General features: G+C 48.4%; 1 protein-coding gene across 2 annotated transcripts in view; it reads left to right on the top strand.

Moving 5' to 3' along the window:
• The window catches only part of ZFAT (zinc finger and AT-hook domain containing), a 187,791-nt gene that overhangs the window by 24,966 nt on the left and 142,260 nt on the right, over positions 1 to 20,565 (top strand). For both annotated transcript variants that reach the window (XM_004265302.4, XM_033419751.2), the window contains exons 2-3: positions 6,827 to 7,003; positions 20,140 to 20,391. In XM_004265302.4, coding sequence (XP_004265350.1) covers positions 6,827 to 7,003; positions 20,140 to 20,391 — 429 coding nt within the window. The remainder of the gene's footprint in view (positions 1 to 6,826; positions 7,004 to 20,139; positions 20,392 to 20,565) is intronic.

The raw sequence follows: 20,565 nt of genomic DNA, 5'->3' as shown, positions 1-20,565 counted from the left end.
GTCTTATAATTTTCTGCATACAGGTCTTTTGTCTCCTTAGGTAGGTTTATTCCTAGATATTTTATTCTTTTTGTTGCAGTGGTAAATGGGAGTGTTTTCTTGATTTCACTTTCAGATTTTTCATCATTAGTGTATAGGAATGCCAGAGATTTCTGTGCATTAATTTTGTATCCTGCTACTTTACCAAATTCATTGATTAGCTCTAGTAGTTTTCTGGTAGCATCTTTAGGATTCTCTATGTATAGTATCATGTCATCTGCAAACAGTGACAGCTTTACTTCTTCTTTTCCAATTTGGATTCCTTTTATTTCCTTTTCTTCTCTGATTGCTGTGGCTAAAACTTCCAAAACTATGTTGAATAAGAGTGGTGAGAGTGGGCAATCTTGTCTTGCTCCTGATCTTAGTGGAAGTGCTTTCAGTTTTTCACCATTGAGGACAATGTTGGCTGTGGGTTTGTCATATATGGCCTTTATTTTGAGGAAAGTTCCCTCTATGCCTACTTTCTGCAGGGTTTTTATCATAAATGGGTGTTGAATTTTGTCGAAAGCTTTCTCTGCATCTATTGAAATGATCATATGGTTTTTCTCCTTCAATTTGTTAATATGGTTTATCACACTGATTGTTTTGCGTATATTGAAGAATCCTTGCATTCCTGGAATAAACCTCACTTGATCATGGTGTATGATCCTTTTAATGTGCTGCTGGATTCTGTTTGCTAGTATTTTGTTGAGGATTTTTGCATCTATGTTCATCAGTTATATTGACCTGTAGTTTTCTTTCTTTGTGACATCCTTGTCGGGTTTTGGTATCAAGGTGATGGTGACCTCATAGAATGAGTTTGGGAGTGTTCCTCCCTCTGCTATATTTTGGAAGAGTTTGAGAAGGATAGGTGTTAGCTCTTCTCTAAATGTTTGATAGAATTCGCCTGTGAAGCCATCTGGTCCTGGGCTTTTATTTGTTGGAAGATTTTTAATCACAGTTTCAATTTCAGTGCTTGTGATTGGTCTGTTCATATTTTCTATTTCTTCCTGATTCAGTCTTGGCAGGTTGTGCATTTCTAAGAATTTGTCCATTTCTTCCAGGTTATCCATTTTATTGGCATAGAGTTGCTTGTAGTAATCTCTCATGATCTTTTGTATTTCTGCAGTGTCAGTTGTTACTTCTCCTTTTTCATTTCTAATTCCATTGAGTCTTCTCCCTTTTTTTCTTGATGAGTCTGGCTAATGGTTTATCAATTTTATCTTCTCAAAGAACCACTTTTAGTTTTATTGATCTTTGCTATCGTTTCCTTCATTTCTTTTTCATTTATTTCTGATCTGATTTTTATGATTTCTTTCCTTCCGCTAACTTTGGGGTTTTTTTATTCTTCTTTCTCTACTTGCTTTAGGTGCAAGGTTAGGCTGTTTATTCGAGATGTTTCCTGTTTCTTAAGGTAGGATTGTATTGCTATAAACTTCCCTCTTAGAACTGCTTTTGCTGCATCCCATAGCTTTTGGGTCATCGTGTCTCCATTGTCATTTGTTTCTAGGTATTTTTTGATTTCCTCTTTGATTTCTTCAGTGATCACTTCGTTATTAAGTAGTGTATTGTTTAGCCTCCATGTATTTGTATTTTTTACAGATCTTTTCCTGTAATTGATATCTCGTCTCATAGCGTTGTGGTTGGAAAATATACTTGAAACAATTTCAATTTTCTTAAATTTACCAAGGCTTGACTTATGACCCAAGATATGATCTATCCTGGAGAATGTTCCATGAGCACTTGAGAAAAATGTGTATTCTGTTGTTTTTGGATGGAATGTCCTATAAATATCAATTAAGTCCATCTTGTTTAATGTATCATTTAAAGCTTGTGTTTCCTTATTTATTTTCATTTTGGATGATCTGTCCATTGGTCAAAGTGGGGTGTTAAAATCCCCTACTATGAATGTGTTACTGTTGATTTCCCCTTTTATGGCTGTTAGTATTTGCCTTATGTATTGAGGTGCTTCTATGTTGGCTGCATAAATATTTACAATTGTTATATCTTCTTCTAGGATCGATCCCTTGATCATTATGTAGTGTCCTTGTCTCTTCTAATAGTCTTTATTTTAAAGTCTATTTTGTCTGATATGAGAATTGCTACTCCAGCTTTCTTTTGGTTTCCATTTGCATGAAATATCTTTTTCCATCCCCTTACTTTCAGTCTGTATGTGTCTCTAGGTCTAAAGTGGGTCTCTTGTAGACAGCAAATATATGAGTCCATTTATATTTAAGGTAATTATTGATATGTATGTTCCTATTCTCATTTTGTTAATTGTTTTGGGTTCGTTATTGTAGGTCTTTTCCTTCTCTTGTGTTTCTTGCCTAGAGAAGTTGCTTTAGCAGTTGTTGTAAAGCTGGTTTGGTGGTGCTGAAATCTCTCAGCTTTTGCTTGTCTGTAAAGGTTTTAATTTCTCCATGAAATTTGAATGAGATCCTTGCTGGGTAGAGTAATCTTGGTTGCAGTTTTTTCTCCTTCATCACTTTCAATATGTCCTGCCACTCCCTTCTGGCTTGCAGAGTTTCTGCTGAAAGATCAGCTGTTAACCTTATGGGGATTCCCTTGTGTGTTATTTGTTGTTTTTCCCTTGCTGCTTTTAATATGTTTTCTTTGTATTTAATTTTTGACAGTTTGATTAATCTGTGTCTTGGCGTATTTCTCCTTGGATTTATCCTGTATGGGACTCTCTGTGCTTCCTGGACTTGATTAACTATTTTCTTTCCCATATTAGGGAAGTTTTCAACTATAATCTCTTCAAATATTTTTTCAGTCCCTTTCTTTTTCTCTTCTTCTTCTGGAACCCCTATAATTCGAATGTTGGTGCATTTAATGTTGTCCCAGAAGTCTCTGAGACTGTCCTCAATACTTTTCATTCTTTTTTCATTATTCTGCTCTGCAGTAGTTATTTCCACTATTTTATCTTCCAGGTCACTTATCCGTTCTTCTGCCTCAGTTATTCTGCTATTGATCCCATCTAGAGTATTTTTCATTTCATTTATTGTGTTGTTCATCATTGTTTGTTTCATCTTTAGTTCTTCTAGGTCCTTGTTAAAGTCTTGCATTTTGTCCATTCTATTTCCAAAATTTTGGATCATCTTTACTATCATTATTCTGAATTCTTTTTCAGGTAGACTGCCTATTTCCTCTTCATTTGTTAGGTCTGGTGGGTTTTTATCTTGCTCCTTCATCTGCTGTGTGTTTTTCTGTCTTCTTATTTTGCTTATCTTACTGTATTTGTGGTCTCCTTTTTGCAGGCTGCAGGTTCGTAGTTCCCATTGTTTTTGCTGTCTGTCCCCAGTGGCTAAGGTTGGATCAGTGGGTTGTGTAGGCTTCCTGGTGGAGGGGACTAGTGCCTGTGTTCTGGTGGATAAGGCTGGATCTTGTCTTTCTGGTGGGCTGGTCCACATCTGGTGGTGTGTTTTGGGGTGTCTGTGGACGTATTATGATTTTAGGCAGCCTCTCTGCTAATGGGTGGGGTTGTGTTCCTGTTTTGCTAGTTGTTTGGCATAGGATGTCCAGCACTGTAGCTTGCTGGTCGTTGAGTGAAGCTGGGTGCTGGTGTTGAGATGGAGGTTTCTGGGAGATTTTCGCCATTTGATATTATGTGGAGCTGGGAGGTCTCTTGTTGACCAGTGTCCTGAAGTTGGCTCTCCCACCTCAGAGGCACAGCACTGACTCCTGACTGCAGCACCAAGAACCTTTCATCCACACGGCTCCTTAATTTGGGATGATTGGTTGTCTATTCAGGTATTCCACAGATGCAGGGTATATCAAGTTGATTGTGGAGCTTTAATCCGCTGCTCCTGAGGCTGGTGGGAGAGATTTCCCTTTCTCTTTGTTCGCACAGCTCCCGGGGCTCAGCTTTGGATCTGGCCCCGCCTCTGCATGTAGGTCGCCGGAGGGCGTCTGTCCTTTGCTTAGACAGGACGGGGTTAAAGGAGCAGCTGACTTGGGAGCTCTGGCTCACTCAGGCCGGGGCGGCGGGGGGGGGGGGGGGGGGGGGGAGGGAGGGGCACGGAGTGCGGGGCGGGGCTGCGGCGGCAGAGGCCGGCGTGACGTTGCACGAGCCTGAGGCGTGCCGTGCCTTCTCCCAGGGAAGTTGTACCTGGATCCCGGGACCCTGGCAGTGGCGGGCTGCACAGGCTCCCGGGGAGGTGTGCAGAGTGACCTGTGCCCGCACACAGGCTTCTTGGTGGCGGCAGCAGCGGCCTTAGCGTCTCATGCCCGTCTCTGGGGTCCGCGCTTTTAGCCGCGGCTCGCGCCGGTCTCTGGAGCTCCTTTAAGCAGCGCTCTGAATCCCCTCCCCTCGCGCACCAGGAAACAAAGAGGGAAGAAAAAGTCTCTTGCATCTTCGGCAGGTCCAGACTTTTCCCGGACTCCCTCCCGGCCAGCCGTGGCGCACTAGCCCCCTGCAGGCTGTGTTCACGCCGCCAACCCCAGGCCTCTCCCTGCGCTCCGACCAAAGCCCGAGCCTCAGCTCCCAGGCCCTCCCGCCCCGGCGGGCGAGCAGAGAAGCCTCTCGGGCTGGTGAGTGCCGGTCGGCCCTGAGTCTCTGTGCGGGAATCTCCCCGCTTTGCCCTCCGCACCCCTGTTGCTGTGCTCTCCTCCGCGGCCCCGAAGCTTCCCCCTCCGCCACCCGCAGTCTCCGCCCGCAAAGGGGCTTCTGGTGTGTGGAAACTTTCCTCCCTCACGGCTCCCTCCCGCTGGTGCAGGTCCTGTCCCTATCCTTTTGTCTCTGTTTTTTCTTTTGCCCTACGCAGGTACGTGGGGAGTTTCTTGCCTTTTGGGAGGTCTGAGGTCTTCTGCCAGCGTTCAGTAGGTGTTCTGTAGGAGTTGTTCCACGTGTAGATGTATTTCTGGTGTATCTGTGGGGAGGAAGGTGATCTCCGCGTCTTACTCTTCCGCCATCTTCCCGGAAGCCCTCCTCTTCTGAATAACTAGGCTTTAAAGTGCTTAGGCCCTGGATTCTACCTCAGCAAGTTTCTGCCTAAAACTGAAGTGGATTTAGGCCCTAACCGGCTTCTGAATAACTAGGCTTTAAATGCTTGGGCCTTGAATTGTACCTTTGCCACATTCTGACTAAAACTGAAGAGAAGCAGAGTTTCGAGAACATGTCATTGAGGCGGTGGGAGAGGCTGGGGTTTGGAGCACATGGGACACGGCGTAGCCCTTTTTTTTTTTTTTTTTTGCGGTACGCGGGCCTCTCACTGCTGTGGCCTCTCCCGTTGCGGAGCACAGGCTCCGGACGCACAGGCTCAGCGGCCATGGCTCACGGGCCCAGCCGCTCCGCGGCATGTGGGATCCTCCCGGACCGGGGCACGAACCCGCGTCCCCTGCATCGGCAGGCGGACTCTCAACCACTGCGCCACCAGGGAAACCCCGGCGTTGTCCTGTGCCTTCTCGGGTGAGGGCCGGCCGAGCAGTCTCCCAGGTGTAGGCGCTCGGGGTGCGTTGTAAAAGTGAGAAAGCATCAGCAGCGTTTCCGTGCTGGTCTGCTTTCTCTCACCTCCGCGAGCTGCTGGAACGTGTTCGACATTCTGCCTGCCCCGGGGTGAACCACGCCGCATTCAGCCCCCTTCTGTGCCGCTGCTGGGCCCTCTCTCCTCCCGGCAGGAGCGGCAGGTGGGCGGCTGCTCCAGGAGGCTCTGGCACCGTCTTCTGGCCGCTTCAGTGAAATGGGAAAACAGTCGGCAGCTGGCTGTGAGCACGGGGCCGAGGAGGGAGGAAGAGGCGCGATAGACTTGTTCGCCATTGGCAGAGTCGGTGGCCTCGACGCCTTGCACGAGGCCGTGTTAACAGTCCCCGTGAGGCTGGCGGTGGTGCGTGTCGGGGGCCCGGCAGCCTGGGGTGGATTTTCAGCGGTTACAGCGGCCGGGCGAGAGCACTGGGTAGGTGGAGGCTTGCACTGAATCAGGGCGTGGCTTACTGAGCCTCCTGGGTTCCCGCTGCAGAGGAGACTTGTTACCTGCATGTCCTGTTCAGTGTTGCAACAGAGATCATTACTACCTCTCCGAGTTCATCCAGCTTTACAGCATTTAGGGTCTGGAGTTGGAAATTGAACCTTCAAAGCCATCATACCAATTCTTCCTTTCAGTGTGAATGTGGGAAAACAATCTAGCTTTTGTTATTGGATCCTAAAGTTAATATTCCTATATGTGCCTGTAATTATTTTCTTGGACTCAAAAATGAGTTGCTTTCCCCATATGTCTTCCAGCCTAGTATAATGGGATGAACTATAATGGACTGTTAATAAATATTTGTGAACGGTGGTAATGCTTTAAATAGGAATCAAATGGCTTAAGCAAGCAACAGCTTCCCATTCTCCTTGTTCTTAGTTCCTGTGCCCGCCAGTGAAAGGTGCTTGGCTCTTCAGAAGTGCTGTTTTGATCATTTTCTCCTTGCACCTAATTTGAGTGAGTCTCACTAGAATACTTCATTGTTGTCAGTGTGGTTCATTCATTTGAAGGTTGCATTAATTTTCAAGTTCCATATTCATTTCTTACTTTGCTATGTGAATCCCGAACCTAGGCTCTTGAGTGGATTAGGGTAACAGGGAGGTCCATATTAGACCCGGTCCAGAAGGACTGAGGTTTTGGAATATTGAAGAAAGAATTTTCTGGCAACCGGGGCCACCTGAAGTTAGAAGTGAGCTGCCTGGCTGTGCAGCGTCCACCAGAGGGACACACCTGTTGGTGCCTGGCGATTGCTCAGAAGAGCAACCTTCAGTATTTTTCTTTGGCATTTGGATGTAGTCACTGTTTTGGTGAAGATGAAATAACATATTTTGCTTTCTTTTTCCTTACAGAAAACCCAGCCATCTTCATGTGTAAATGTTGTAACCTTTTCTCACCAAGTCAATCGGAACTCCTCTCCCACGTTTCTGAGAAGCACGCAGAAGAGGGGGTTAATGTGGATGAGATCATCATTCCCCTGAGGCCTCTGAGTACCCCTGAACCCACCAACCCAGGCAAAACTGGAGATGGTAAGGGGGCTGGGGTGCTGGGCGAGGGCGGCACGCCCACGGTGTGCCTGAGGGCGATGATGATGCTTATTTGCTCTCAAATACTTTGATTCTCAGTTTCTGTCTGGTGGGCATAGGGTCTCATAAAAATCCAAATCTCCAACCGGAGGTCACAATAATTTCCATTTGTAGATCTGCTCAAGTAAGATTGTGTGTTTGAATTCCCTGTACCCAGGCTCTGTAGGTGCTTCTCCAATGCCTGGTTGGTAGATGGAGGGATGAATGAGTGAATGAATGAATGAATAAATGAAAGGAATTGACACCATCCAGCCGGGTAAAAAGCACGAGCTTATTGTCAGACAAGCGTGTTTAACCCAGCGCCAGCACCTGCTACTGCATTACCTGAAGCAAATGATGTTACTCCTCTGAGCCTCACTTTGCTCATCTGAAAAATGAAGACAAATCTGCCTGTCGCAAGGGGGTCTGTGAGAATGAAGTCAAAGATATGGTGACAGCACCAAGGATGATGCCTGGAACAAAGAAGATGAGAGGGAATCTGTTATGATAACATACATCATGAATGAATAAGGATATATAATCTTCGAAACAGCACGGCTGGACTGCTCATGTGTACCTGCAACAGGGATTCCCATCGCAGAGCTTTGATTCGCAGAATCCTTCAGGTTCACAGTCAGTGTCAGAAGTGAGACACATCTTGTTTGCAGTGTCCAGACAATTCCTACTGAATGGCATCAGATGCAGCAGGTGGATGGATTAGAGAAACCATCCAGGCACTGTAATTAGGTCCCTGCAGACGAAGAAAATATATAGTATAGGAGGAGCAGCTGAAAACCAGAGTCAGAAAAAGTCCCCACAAAACTATTTTCATACGATGAGAGATGATGGCCAGTCTCCTGTGCAGAAGCTCGATCTGTGGCAGTAAACGTCCCGTCGCAGGATTCGTTAGTCACACTAATAATCCAATTGCTCTTTCTTGGGAATATTTAGACTGGCATTTCTGAAGAGGCTGGCTTACTGATCATCTGTCTGACACCGTTAACAAGGAGAGACTCCAGACACAAAATGTTTTGTTTGAGTCCCTCTGGCCGTTCCCAGGGTACTCAGAGAAACATGCCTGACAGAAGATTGAGTTGTTGAGAAGTTAGGAGAAATTCTACTTGTTACTGTTAGTGGCATAAGGTGAAAACTCTCCATTCTCAACATCTCGGCACTCACGGGAGTTTCCTCCATCTCCTGGCTGCTCCTCCAATTGCTGGGCTGCATCCTGCAGGCCTACAGGGCCTGTGCTTGCCCAGCTTCAAGGCCGAAGAAAGAGCCCAGAGTCAGCAACAGAGGCATCAGGGTTTTAATGGGTGGGGGAGCTTACAGGTCTGAAGCAAAGTCCGGGAGGGACACCCCACCGTGTGCGGGGCGTGGAGGGCAGGACATGGGGCAGTCTTTGCTCCCGGGGGAAGGGGAGGTTACCAGGTACAGGGGAATTGATGTCAGCTGGGCTCATTAGTTAGGAGGGAAACCAGTCGAGGGGCACGCCCCTCACCACCGCTTTGATAAGCTATCACTAGCTGGGGCCTGGGGCAAGACGGAGGAAGGGCAGTCATGTGAGTAGGGTGTAGGTGAAGCAGGCCCTGACCGGGCAGGGGATGGACAGAACAAAAGAACAGCCATCTGAGGGGCCTGGCCATACCCTCCACCCTGCGTACCCTGCACGACCCTTACAGTCTTGGTCCGCTCATCTTCCTTGATATCCCTGGGGTCAGGTATGTAGGGGACACTGCAACCAGACACCACAGTACAATACGGCCAAAGTATCATGAGTAAGATACCTAGAACTGTATGCTCAGAGCAGTCATTTGCCACGATGTGGGCAAATTTTGGAGCCAAGTGCGTATAAGGTCAATGGAGAGGGAGTCAATGGCAGCAGTGCCCTGTCCAGTTATGAGGAAGGTAAGGCCATGTCTGGTTTTCACAAACCCAGAGCCACCCCATGGGGAGGGGAAGGCCCGGCTTTAAGGGGAACATTCTGGTGGCCTAGCCAGGAGTCAGCAGTCACAGTACAGGTCTGCCACCCATGTTATGTTGGGTGCAGTGAGGGGTGGACCCATTAGGTCTTTCTAACCAAAAAGCAGTTAATCCCACTAGTTGGACTTGTGTGTCCAGAAGCCAGCCTATTCCACTCCACCCAGCGTAGCCCAGGGGGGACTCATAGGCAGTCAGTTGTACAGTAACGTTTACCGATGGGGGTCCTTCTGATGTACTGGCACATGGGACCAGAAGAGGTGAGTCGTCTTCCCGCATGGTCGGTAGTCCCCACATAGTCGCGTTAGCCAGGTCGATTTTTCATGGAAGCCTGGGGGAGGGCGGCAGCGGCATCTCGCTGGACACTCAGCAACTAGACTCATTTCCTTCGCTCAGGCTAGGGACGCAATGTAAGACATCTAACAGGCACAACGCAGGGGAGATCATGACAATTTAGCACAATACGAGCAGTAACCACATCTGAGATACAGTTCAGAAAACTCTCCAGTAATAGGAGAACGTGTCTAAAATCGTATATACAATGGCCACCTAGTTTTACCTTGGATGTCTGAACCGTTTTGGCTTTCCATTGCATTCCCTTCCTCAATGGCCAAAGCAGATGTACAATGCCTGTCTGAAAGGCCAAAAGACAGGCTGCTCTGGTCAGTAAAGTTTAAGTTAAACCATGTATAAGCCGGAATGACTTCCCCATACTGCAGTATGTGCAGATTTTTCCATCATTTCCCCTTTTGATTGCACATCTTCCAGTAGAAAGCACTGATGATCAAAACATTTGTCCCGAGATGCTGGGGTGCTTTCTCCTACCCCAGGTTCAGATCATGTGGGTGCTAGGCCTCCTGTATATTCACCTAGTCGTTCACATTGGGGGAAAACTAATCAGATCTCGTGAACAGGCTCAGGTATGTTAATGGGGGAAACACTTTATAGGTTATACATTTTATTACTTATACCCAATTGTCACACAAGCATTGTACATGTGCTTTTAGCAGCAGACTTAAAGCAAGCAGTGTCGTACTTCATGAGTGATTATACTCTGTGACAGTTTCACTAGATCATTTTCTTTCAATCCAGAACATCAGGGCAAAAGTATGGCTAACACAATAACTTTCATAAATACAGACCTCAATTAACAGAACTAGAATTTAACATCCACTGAAACATAATATTGTTCTTTCTAAAATTACCCTCATCTCCACCAAACTCAGCCAATCAAAATTAATTTGTTGGCAATATAAGTCTGGTCAGTTGACCACATAGGCTCCTCCAAACTGGCTGAGGGGGAACTCCTCAGGAGGCTCAGACTGAATTCCCAAAAGGCCTCTCAGGGCCAGGAAAACAGTGCCAAAGGCCTGCCATCAGGCTCTGCCTCGATGGATTTCTCGGTCCCTAAAACATTGAGATTCCTGTACATGCCAGGAGACGGTCTTTCCCATTCATCTGATAAGGCTGCTCAGAACCCTAGAGTTCCCAATTTCTGGAGGGACCAGGCAGAGAGAAAAGAAAAATGTTTCAATTCTACAGGTGTAATTTACCCAGTTGCTGTAAGTCATAACCAGCTTGAGGGGAAGGGTTTCTCTCTGTCTGCAAAACAGATCAAACCAGGAACATTCCAGACAAAACCCATAAAAATTATAACCATATTGACCAGTTCACTCAGTAAGCAATCTTTCTGTTAACTTTTAATGAAGCCATCAGGTTTTCCATTAGGATTCTTTAATTTCTTACCCAGTTCAGCAGTATATTCTAAAGTTTATCAGAGACCTGTTACTGTCAAAATGTGCTTAACTGTGAATCTTCTTGAAGATGAAGCACTTTTGCAAAAGCATCAGAGTAAAACAATAACTGTCTATAAAAGATGAAAGACTTAAAAAGTCATGGTTAAACACCTGATTACAATGTAATCGATAAACTTGGTTACAATAACTAGAATTATGACTGATTATAATTTTATCCCTTGAAAACCATAACCTCTGGCAAAAACCAATAAGCAAGTCATTCTGCATTTCCTGATTGGAAAATTTAATGCTTTAGTCTTCCTCTCCTAAGCAGGCATAGGTAGATAAGCTTAGACCCACCCAGCAATTAATGTTCTAATATTTTATCCTATTTGAAATGACCCATGAATTTTTTTCTTTTAACTTAGTTTCCAAGTTACCGAAATCTGGAGAGACTATTTTAGACAGACATTCCCAAAACATAATTATTTCTATAGAGTTTACCTAGAGGCTCTTTTTTCTCCTTTACTCTTAGAGATCACAAAAGATGAAAGTTCCCGGGAGCCTAGGTAGATCATTTACTTCTCAAAGGCACAAGAGAAATACCAGTTCCTTCTAGAGAGCTAGCTTAACCAATTACAGAAGGCTCACTTAGATACAATAGCAGAGCCATTAGAGGGCACTGTGCTCCAGATCGCTCGGCAGCCCTCGCTCAGCAAGGACTGCCACCCTGGGATTTCCCCGCAACTTTGGAGCCCACGTGTTAGTGGACACCTGCCCTGAGATTACGCCCGCAGTTTTCGGGCCCCGCATGCTAGTGGACGGCCTCCGCAGCTTTCCATTCCCGACATTTCGGCGCTCACGGGAGTCTCCTCCAGTTGTTGGGCTGCATCCTGCAGGCCTACAGGGCCTGTGCTTGCCCAGCTTCCAGGCGGAAGAAAGAGCCCAGAGTCAGCAACAGAGGCATCAGGGGTTTAATGGGTGGGGGAGCTTACAGGTCTGAAGCAAAGTCCGGGAGGGACACCCCACCGTGTGCGGGGTGTGGAGGGCAGGACATGTTGGTAGCCCTTGTCCCCGGGGGGAAGGGGAGATTACCAGTTACAGGGAAATTGATGTCAGCTGGGCTCATTAGTTAGGAGGGAAACGAGTCAAGGGGCACGCCCCTCACTGCCCCTTTGACAAGCTATCACTAGCTGGGGCCTGGGTCAAGTACACAGGAAGGTCAGTCGTGTGAGTAGGGTGCAGGTGAAGCAGCCCTGGTCAGGCAGGAGATGGACAGAGAGCAAGAGTACAGCCATCTTGAGTGGCCTGACCGTGCGGTGCTCTTGTGGTGCTCTTGGTATGATCAGGTTCTTACCTTTGAACTTCTTTTAAAAGTTATTTTCCTTTATTAACTAATTTACTTTTCACTTAAATTCTTCCTGAATACATTTTCTTTGGGTGTGTGTGTGCGTGTATATACTGGAAGATTAGTTGCCTGTGTAATTTAATTTTAAAAAGTATTTCTTAAGACTTTAATTAGACTTAGACTGTTAATATGAGAAAATTTCTTCAAAAGTCTTTCATTAAGAACCCCAAGTCCTTTCTCTCCTCTTTGTCCAAGTCTATAAAGTTTGAGATTTCCAGAATCTTAGTTTCTCTCTAATGATTTCCATTCAGGTTTAACCTTCACAGTTCATTTCAAGTTGAGAGATGCTTGAAATGGTTTAATTAAACCTTTAACTGAGTAGTAATTGATTTATTATTTTGGCCTCCCTTTATAACATGAAGGTTCCTAAATCCTCTGGTTTATTTTATAGCCTTTTAATCTCTTTTGCTCGTGTTGGCAAAGGTCTGCAGAAGAGCCTTTTATTTTTCTCCCTTCTTGCTAATCAAATCTCTGGCTCTGGTCCAAGGAAAAAATTCCTTAATGGACCAAGTTCATTCTCCCTCTTGTATGTATGCATGAGTGTGTAAAAGAGAATGTGTGCATGTGTATCTGTGAATGTGTGTTAGTGATGGGTGAGTGGGTGAGTGTGTGTGATGGGTGAGTGTGCACTGGGTGTGTGTGTGTGTGATGGGTGAGTGTGTGCACACACTTGTTCATCCTGATGGAGGCGGGGACACTGGGCTTACCTGAGCAGGAATTTACGTGGGTCTGCTGAGAGCCGGGTTTTGGTTCTTCCATCATCTTCCCCTTTCATACTTCCAATAGGAACTCTTCGTTTCTCCTTTTGCTCTCTCCCTTCTCTCCCCTTCCCCTTCCCTCCTTCTTAATTTATTCCTTAATTGCACCTGCTGTATGCCTGGGTGCTGTGCTAGGTGCTGGGAGCACAGAGCAGGCCCAGGCACTGTCCTGCTGGTGCTGCCTCCTGGCTGGTGGGTGGCATTTGGACAAAGAGGAGGTTTCAGTGCAGTGGGGAAGGTGCTCCTCTGGGATTAGGTTTGGGCTGCTAAAGAGGGGGGACACGTGGTCTAGTTGGAGGGTGAAAGGAGGCTTCCCAGGGGAGGTTGGCATCTAAGTTTAAATCTGTGTTGTCTCTTCTGGGCACTTACCACGAATAAAGTCACTCTGAGTGTGTAGGCATCTTGGACTCGCTGTCCCAGGAGCCTCTGAGCCCCGAGCCCTCTTGTCTGCTCTGGCAGGCAGCCTGGGGGCAGCGGGCTCCGATGGACTCAGGTTTCAGTGCTGGGGCTTTCATGGGATGCTGCGGCTGCGCTGGCGCACCTGCTGCTTTTGTGGGGATTACAAAAAGGTGTCTCCATCCTGGGCTGATGAGTTAGCAGTGGGTGTTCTTTCTGGGTGGCCGAGGATAGAGTGCTCAGGGCTGACGCAGGCAGTGCAGGGCGCTCCGCCTGCTGGTGGAGCCTGACCTGGGACAGGGACAGGGATGGGGACAGGCCCCCGCCTGCCCTCTGTGGCCCTCACGCAGGGGTCAGTCTGCACCACAGCCACGGAGGGGCTGCTGGTGGCTTAGGCAAGTGGCTTTTGTTATCTGTTAAAGGGGGATAAGATATTAGCCTTTTAAAAAACGGATTCTGAGACAAATGCATGTTAGTACCTAACGTCTTAGAACCTGGTGTGTGCACGGTGCCCTTCTAGCCCTCCCACCCCCTGTGTATCCATCGGCTGTTCAGGTCGGGAGTTGGGTCACACTGAAGCTTGAGGCTGGGTGAACTATCATCGTTTTCCCACAGAACTCAGAGTAGAGGTCAAAATGTGCTATTTCTATGCTCCGATATTAACCTAACTGGCGTGGATGTGAGGTTCACGGACTGAGGCAAACAGATCTGGGTTCAAATCCTAGCTTGGCTTCTTCTGGGTCTTGGGGCAGACTGATTCATTTTCTTTTTTTTTTTTCCTCAGTTTCTTTTAGAATAATTAATTTATTTTTGGCTGCATTAGGTCTTCGTTGCTGCGCGCGGGCTTTCTCTAGTTGCGGCGAGCGGGGCTACTCTTTGTTGCGGTGCACGGGCTTCTCATTGCGGTGGCTTCTCTTGTTGCAGAGCATGGGCTCTAGGTGCGCGGGCTCAGTCGTTGTGGCACGTGGCTCAGTAGTTGTGGCTCACGGGCTCTAGAGCACAGGCTCAGTAGTTGTGGTGCACGGGCTTAGTTGCTCCGCAGCATGTGGGATCTTCCTGGACCAGGGCTGGAACCCACATCCCCTGCCTTGGCAGGCGGATTCTTAACCACTGCGCCACCAGGGAAGCCCTGATTAATTTTCTTAAGCCTCAGTGTCCTCTGTAGAATGGGAAATCCTCAGGGATTTGCTGGGCAATGCACGTGAAGGGCTTAGCATGTGCCTGAGACATATGTGCCTAGTGATTGTTAATTGTTGCTGTTTTTTATGTGGCATTTCCACATGATCGCTGCTAAAACCACAGGGAGCAGTCTCGGGGTGCCCTCTGCCTCCCTGGAGCCTTGCATTATAGGGCAGGCTGCAGCCTGTCCTGTAGAGGGGTGCTGCGTCCCTGAAAACCTAAATGCCCCTAAAAGCCCCACGGTCCCTTGTTTCTGACATCATTCACTGTCCCTCTGTTGCTGCCTGGGCTCCTGGGAGCTAAATGTTGGGGAGGCTGACTGTCAGGGCCTGGCAGTGTTAGTGGTTCAGGATATTCCTAAATTCTCGAGTTGGTGTGGCTGGAGGCTGAGCTGCAAAGTGGGAGTTGGAAGGCTGGCTTTATCCTTGGTCTTAGGCAGAGTGGAATTTATACACCTCTAATTCTATATTGGCTTTCTCGGTGTGTGAGATGTTTTAAAATGAAGAAATCGAGTCAAAAGTGCCTTAATGAACAAGAACGGGTGTACGTCGAGGAATCACACGATCTAACAGTGGACGGACTGGGAAGGTAATAGTGTCTTCAGAGAGACAGTCCAAGTCAGAACACTCACGCCTGTAGCCGTAACAATGCGCAGTCGCCATATGTTGATCACCTTCTAAGTGCTGTGCTCAGCATTTCAATGGAATGCTGTTTATCAATGGTGACTGTATAGAATAGAGGCAGTTTTGTGTTTATTTTTCATGTTAGAAACTGAGGCTGGTGGGGATTTGAACTTAGGCCTGCCCAACTCCCAGCTGCTGTTCTCTGCAGTGCACCTCTTGGCTCCACTACCATGTCCAGAACTGACCCGAGGGCCACCAGACTCAGCAGAAAGATCTGGGCGGTGAAGAAGGAACCCAGATCCTGGGTCTGCCAGCTCAGTGGAAGGTCCTGGAAAATGTGCCAAGTCCCTTCAACCTTTGGGTCGGTCCTTCGTTTCTTTTCCTATTGAGGAGTTAGATTTGCTGCATCCATCTCTGAAGGTTTTTATGAGGATAAAATGTGATAGTAGCTGGGAAAGTGCCTCACGAACTTGAGTGATGTACTCATAAAGGGCTTATGTTATTAGATTTTTGATAATGTTGAGGTTTCTTTCATGATGCTCATGTCATCTTTTGGGCTGATTCTTTCCGTCCCTTGCTAGGTCAGGTCTTGGCTCTACAAGGATAATTTTCTGCCTGTGAGGAAGTTGTCCCCAGTAGTGGATTTGGGACGGGGTCGAGATGCACCGTGGCTTGCCCCTTTCTTCCTGTTGGAAACTTGGGACCTAGGAAATGCCTTGTTTTCGAAATGCATCTTTTCCTATTAAGCAGCCGATCAACGTGTGTATTTCTGTATTAAGTATCTGCTACGTCTCCAGCTCTGCCCGAGATCCTGTGGGACCTCAGGGTGTATGATGGAAGGTGGGGGGAGAGCAACACAGTCAGGAAATGGTGTGGGTGAGCTTGCACACGTGTGTGCCTTACACGCAACTGCGGGGCCAGCCAGGGTCGGCCGAGCTGCCTCACAGAGGAGGTACTGAGATGTGAACTGGGCCTGGAGTTAGGGTTCTGATTGGGGTGCAGGAGGGCGCACAGCACAAGGAAGCAAAAAAGAGGCAGGTGTTCCCTCTGCATATTTAGGGAGGCCTAGAACACTGCCCTGAGTGGTTGAGAGAGAGAGCGAGCACGCATGCGCGCGTGTGTGTTTCTGTGTGTTTGTGCACGCGTGCGCACGTGTGTAGGGTGAACTGTGTGATAAAGGGCCTGGAAAGCCAGGTCTCAGAGTCGTGGGGCAAAGTCCTCAAGAACAATGGAAAGTTCTAGAGCAAGAGAGTGGCAGTGAGACAGGGGGTGGAGGCTGAGAGAGACCAGAGCAGAAAGCTGGACTCTGAGATGCCGTGCAGGGGTCTAGGTGAGCGGAGACGGGGTGTACGGGCAGGTGTCTTCAGGACAAAATCCACAGAGTTCAGTGATGCCTGAGTAGAGGAATTCAGGGAACAGGAGCAGGAACTGAAATTTCCTCCATTCAGACGCCATTAAAATGTGTCGATTTAGAGGCGACAGGATTTTCCTCGCCCCGTTTTGCCTTCTCCGCTCTTCTGTACCGTGGGGGTAGTTGACAGCAGCAGCTCGTTTTCGGTGCTTAAATGATTCCAAGTGCATTTATGCATGTTTCATTTTTAGCTAACTAATTGGTCTTGAGGATCTGAATTATGGATGCAGCAAGATGTAAGATTAGTTTTGTCACCGTCGTGTTAGAGGTTTTCCAGAGCTTTCAGGGCTGATTTTATGTTTCTTCCTTGACGGCAGATTGCACCCTGCTTGTTGGGGTGCAGTCACCACGATTTACGGGGTGCCCACTGGGTGGGACACCGGGTCACATGCTGGGGCATAAAAAGCCATCGGGACAGGACTCAGTCTTCAGGGGGTCCTGCCTGTGGAGAGACACATGCATGACTCTTGGGTCCGGCCGGCCGTGCTGCACTCCCGCTGTGTGGGGAGAGGGGTCGTACCCATGGGCACCGCGGCTGCCGCCTGCTCTGGGCGTCCCCAGGGAGAGGGCGCTGGGTGCCCTGCTGCCATGAGTGCCGAATCTGAACCTGAGGGGAAGGGCACGGTTTCTGCAAGACTTTGACGTCTGCCCAGGATTGCTGACGCCAGCCACAAATTTGAGGGTTCCCAGGGCCACCCACGCTTCTGCAGCTAGGTACGAGCTTGAGGCACCCAAAGGACTCCCTCGGGTTGGATAATTTTCTAGAATGACTCACAGAACTCAGGAAAGCACTGTACTTGTGATGACAGTTCTAAACAAAAACGGTACAGGTCAGAACGAGCCAAAGGGGGAGATGCCTGGGTGAGGTCGGGATGGGGGAGGGGGTTCTAGACAAGGGGCTTTCGGTCCCCCTCCCACACCCGTGGTGTCCTGGACGCCGCTGCCTTCTTCTGGCTACATTACATGACAGGACTCGAGTATTTCCAACCAGGGATGCTCGCCCGAGCCTTTGGTGTCCAGAGATGTTTGGGGCTCGATGACACACTGCTCACGTGGCTGTCCCCCAGTCTCCAGCTTCTCCTGGGGGTCAGACTAAGACCTCTCTTCTCCAGTTCATCCAGAGGTCGGAACTGATCTGACCTGTTGCAGAGCCCCTGAAACAAGTCACAGCGTTAGTCCTGTGGCTAAAGCCCCTGTGCACATGGGCACTGCTGTCAGGCAGGGCCTTCCAGGGGCCTAGAGCTCACCCCCAGTGGCTGAGGGCAGACCTCTCTACGGGTAAAGCCCCTTCTTCACTACACAGCTGCATCCTCAGGACATTTCAGAGGAGGACCTCAGTCTGCGTGGCGGGGTGCGGAGTCTGGCATCAGGGTTGGGACCACGGTCTCCTACAAACTGTTAAGCAACACGTTTCTGCAGCTCAGCGGATGGGACACGAGGTGGGCATTTTGTAGCCTCTTCGCGAACTCAGCTCCTCTATTAACTGCTGCTTCAGTAAGTTGCTGTTGTAAAGAGTAATAAGGAGGAGAATTTTAATGACTTCGAGGTGAAGAGTTTGTCCTCACTGCACCTCCCTTTCCTCACCTCCCCCTCCAGCCTCCCTTCCGCATTGGCTGGGCCTCCTGTCCACACAGCTGACATTCTCCTTGGTAAAATTTCAGTGTGGCCAGAGGGATCCAAGGGGCTTGTGCCCTTGCTCATTTGTTCTGGTCTCTTCGTTTGCTTTCTTGTTGTTTAGTACTTTTTTCTCCCCTGTTCCTGACCACCCCCATCCTCGTCTCCGACATGTCCGGTGAGATAGAGGGAAGGCAGTGACTGTGTGTTGGGCTGGGCTGCCCTGGCCACGGAAGGCCCTGGTTCGGAGCTCTAGGTCAAGGGGGAGCCATGCTTAGCACTGCAGCTCAGTGGAAACTCTGCTCTGCAGGGAGCTCCCCGTCTCAGCTCCTCCCCCATGCTGGTGCCTGATCCCTCTGAGCTCTTGGGGACCCCACGTCACAGCAGGCTTCTCTGTCCAGAGCCCTCATTGTCATGCTGCTCTTTCCCTGCAGACTTTGCTCAGGAACCTTCCTGCCCTCTTCGCCCGCCCCATGGCTTTCCTGTCTGATTTGGGAGCACAAGTGACCCACTTAAGGGGTCCTCACGGTGGTAGCAGTGGGCACTGTGGCTGACGTTTTCTGGGCAGAACCGTAGCCTTGGGGAGAGCAGGAGGGACCTTGAACGTATCATAATTCCGCAGATGACATTCCCTCAAGATGGTGCTAGAAGCTAGGACCCTTCCTCTGCCCTGATGTTCAGATGCAAAGAGGGCTGCTGACATGCCGTGCCTTAGCCAGACAGGTGGCTCTCCAAAGATGGCATGGCGGCCAGGCTGTGCTGGCCCCCTGCTTGGCCTTCTCTGGGTACCCCTCAAGTCACATCACCTAAGACACACCACTCCACCTTCACACAACGGCACGATGCCTCCTGACCCCACTCACCCATCTTAATTCCCACCTTCCCTTGGAGACAAGTGCCTTAACAATGAATGCTAATTAAGAAGAAATACAAGATGAAAAATGATTTGAAACTTACTCTGAAGCAGCTCTGATCATGACATTTAAATCATTTGGTTTCTAGGAAACTTGAAAAATATTGTCTTTAGTCCTGTAATTGGTGGCTTTAGATTGTAATTATTTTTTCTCTTTTTCATCAGAACAATTTGCATCTAATAATTATGATGCCTTGAAATAGTCTGAATAGTTGTGTAGCTCATTAAGAGCATGAAAAGCCAAGCAGCCTTTGAGAACGCTTTGCAAAGAAGTCCTTAGCAAGTTTCTGAGAACTGGATTTCAGTGGAAATGGTGGGTCATAAGGAGCCTGGTTTGTGAACTGGGGGCTGATGGTCACAACTTAAAATCCTCCCCGGGACTTCCCTGGCGGTCCAGTGGCTAGGACTCCACACTTCCACTGCAGGGGGCATAGGTTTGATCCCTGGTCAGGGAGCTAAGATCCCACAGGCTGCTCAGCCAAAACAAAAACAAAAACAGAAACGTCCTCCCCGCCTTACAGAAGAAGCACGTGCAAAGGTTCTGATAAAGTGATGTTCTTTTTTTTTTTTTTTTAAATTAATTTATTTTAGCCGTGTTGGGTCTTCGTTTCTGTGCGAGGGCCTTCTCCAGTTGCGGCGAGCGGGGGCCACTCTTCATCGCAGTGCGCGGGCCTCTCACTGTCGCGGCCTATCTTGTTGCGGAGCACAGACTCCAGATGCGCAGGCTCAGTAGTTGTGGCTCACGGGCCCAGTTGCTCCGCGGCATGTGGGATCTTCCCAGACCAGGGCTCGAACCCGTGTCCCCCGTGTTGGCAGGCAGATTCTCAACTTATGCGCCACCAGAGAAGCCCTAAAGTGATATTCTTAAGTCACATTATTACAGAATTGATTATATAGTAGCATAGAGGTGCAGAGATATTAGCAGTAAAGATTGTTTGCAGCTGTTCATTTCTGGAACTGCTTCAGACTTTCCTCTTTTAATAAAACGTGGAACCAAACGTATTTCCACACTTGGAAATTGAGTGCATGCCCTGCACTGTCGCCTCCTGTGACTACATGGTGCCCTCTTGCTTCCTTCATAGAGTTTTCGGTCATGAAGAGGAAGAGAGGCAGGCCAAAGGGGTCCACGAAGAAGGCCAGCCCCGAAGAGGAACTGGCGGAAAACAACGTTATTCCCAGCGGGGACAGCCCGCGGGCCCCCGAGGGAGGGGGCAGCCTGACTCCCAGCAGCCTGGAGTGCAGCAAGTGCTGCCGGAAGTTCTCCAACCCACGCCAGCTGCGGAAGCATATCTGCATCATCGTGCTGGACCTGGGCGAGGAGGAGGGAGAGGCCGGTGAGTGCTGCCTGAGGGCCGACCGCGTCACCTTCTGATAACTCACACGGATGTAACTACTCACATCCGTGTTTACGTGTTCACTTGTTACTTGGAAATCGCACATATTTAGACATGTCCCACCTATCTGGAAAGTGCTCATTTTTGCAGTGATTACTGACTGTTACTGTACAT

The sequence above is a fragment of the Orcinus orca genome, chromosome 17 (genome assembly GCF_937001465.1).
Source record: "Orcinus orca chromosome 17, mOrcOrc1.1, whole genome shotgun sequence".
NCBI lineage: Eukaryota > Metazoa > Chordata > Mammalia > Artiodactyla > Delphinidae > Orcinus > Orcinus orca.
The sequence above is the reverse complement of the archived record's forward strand: the minus strand, read 5'-3'. Positions and strand labels throughout refer to the sequence as shown.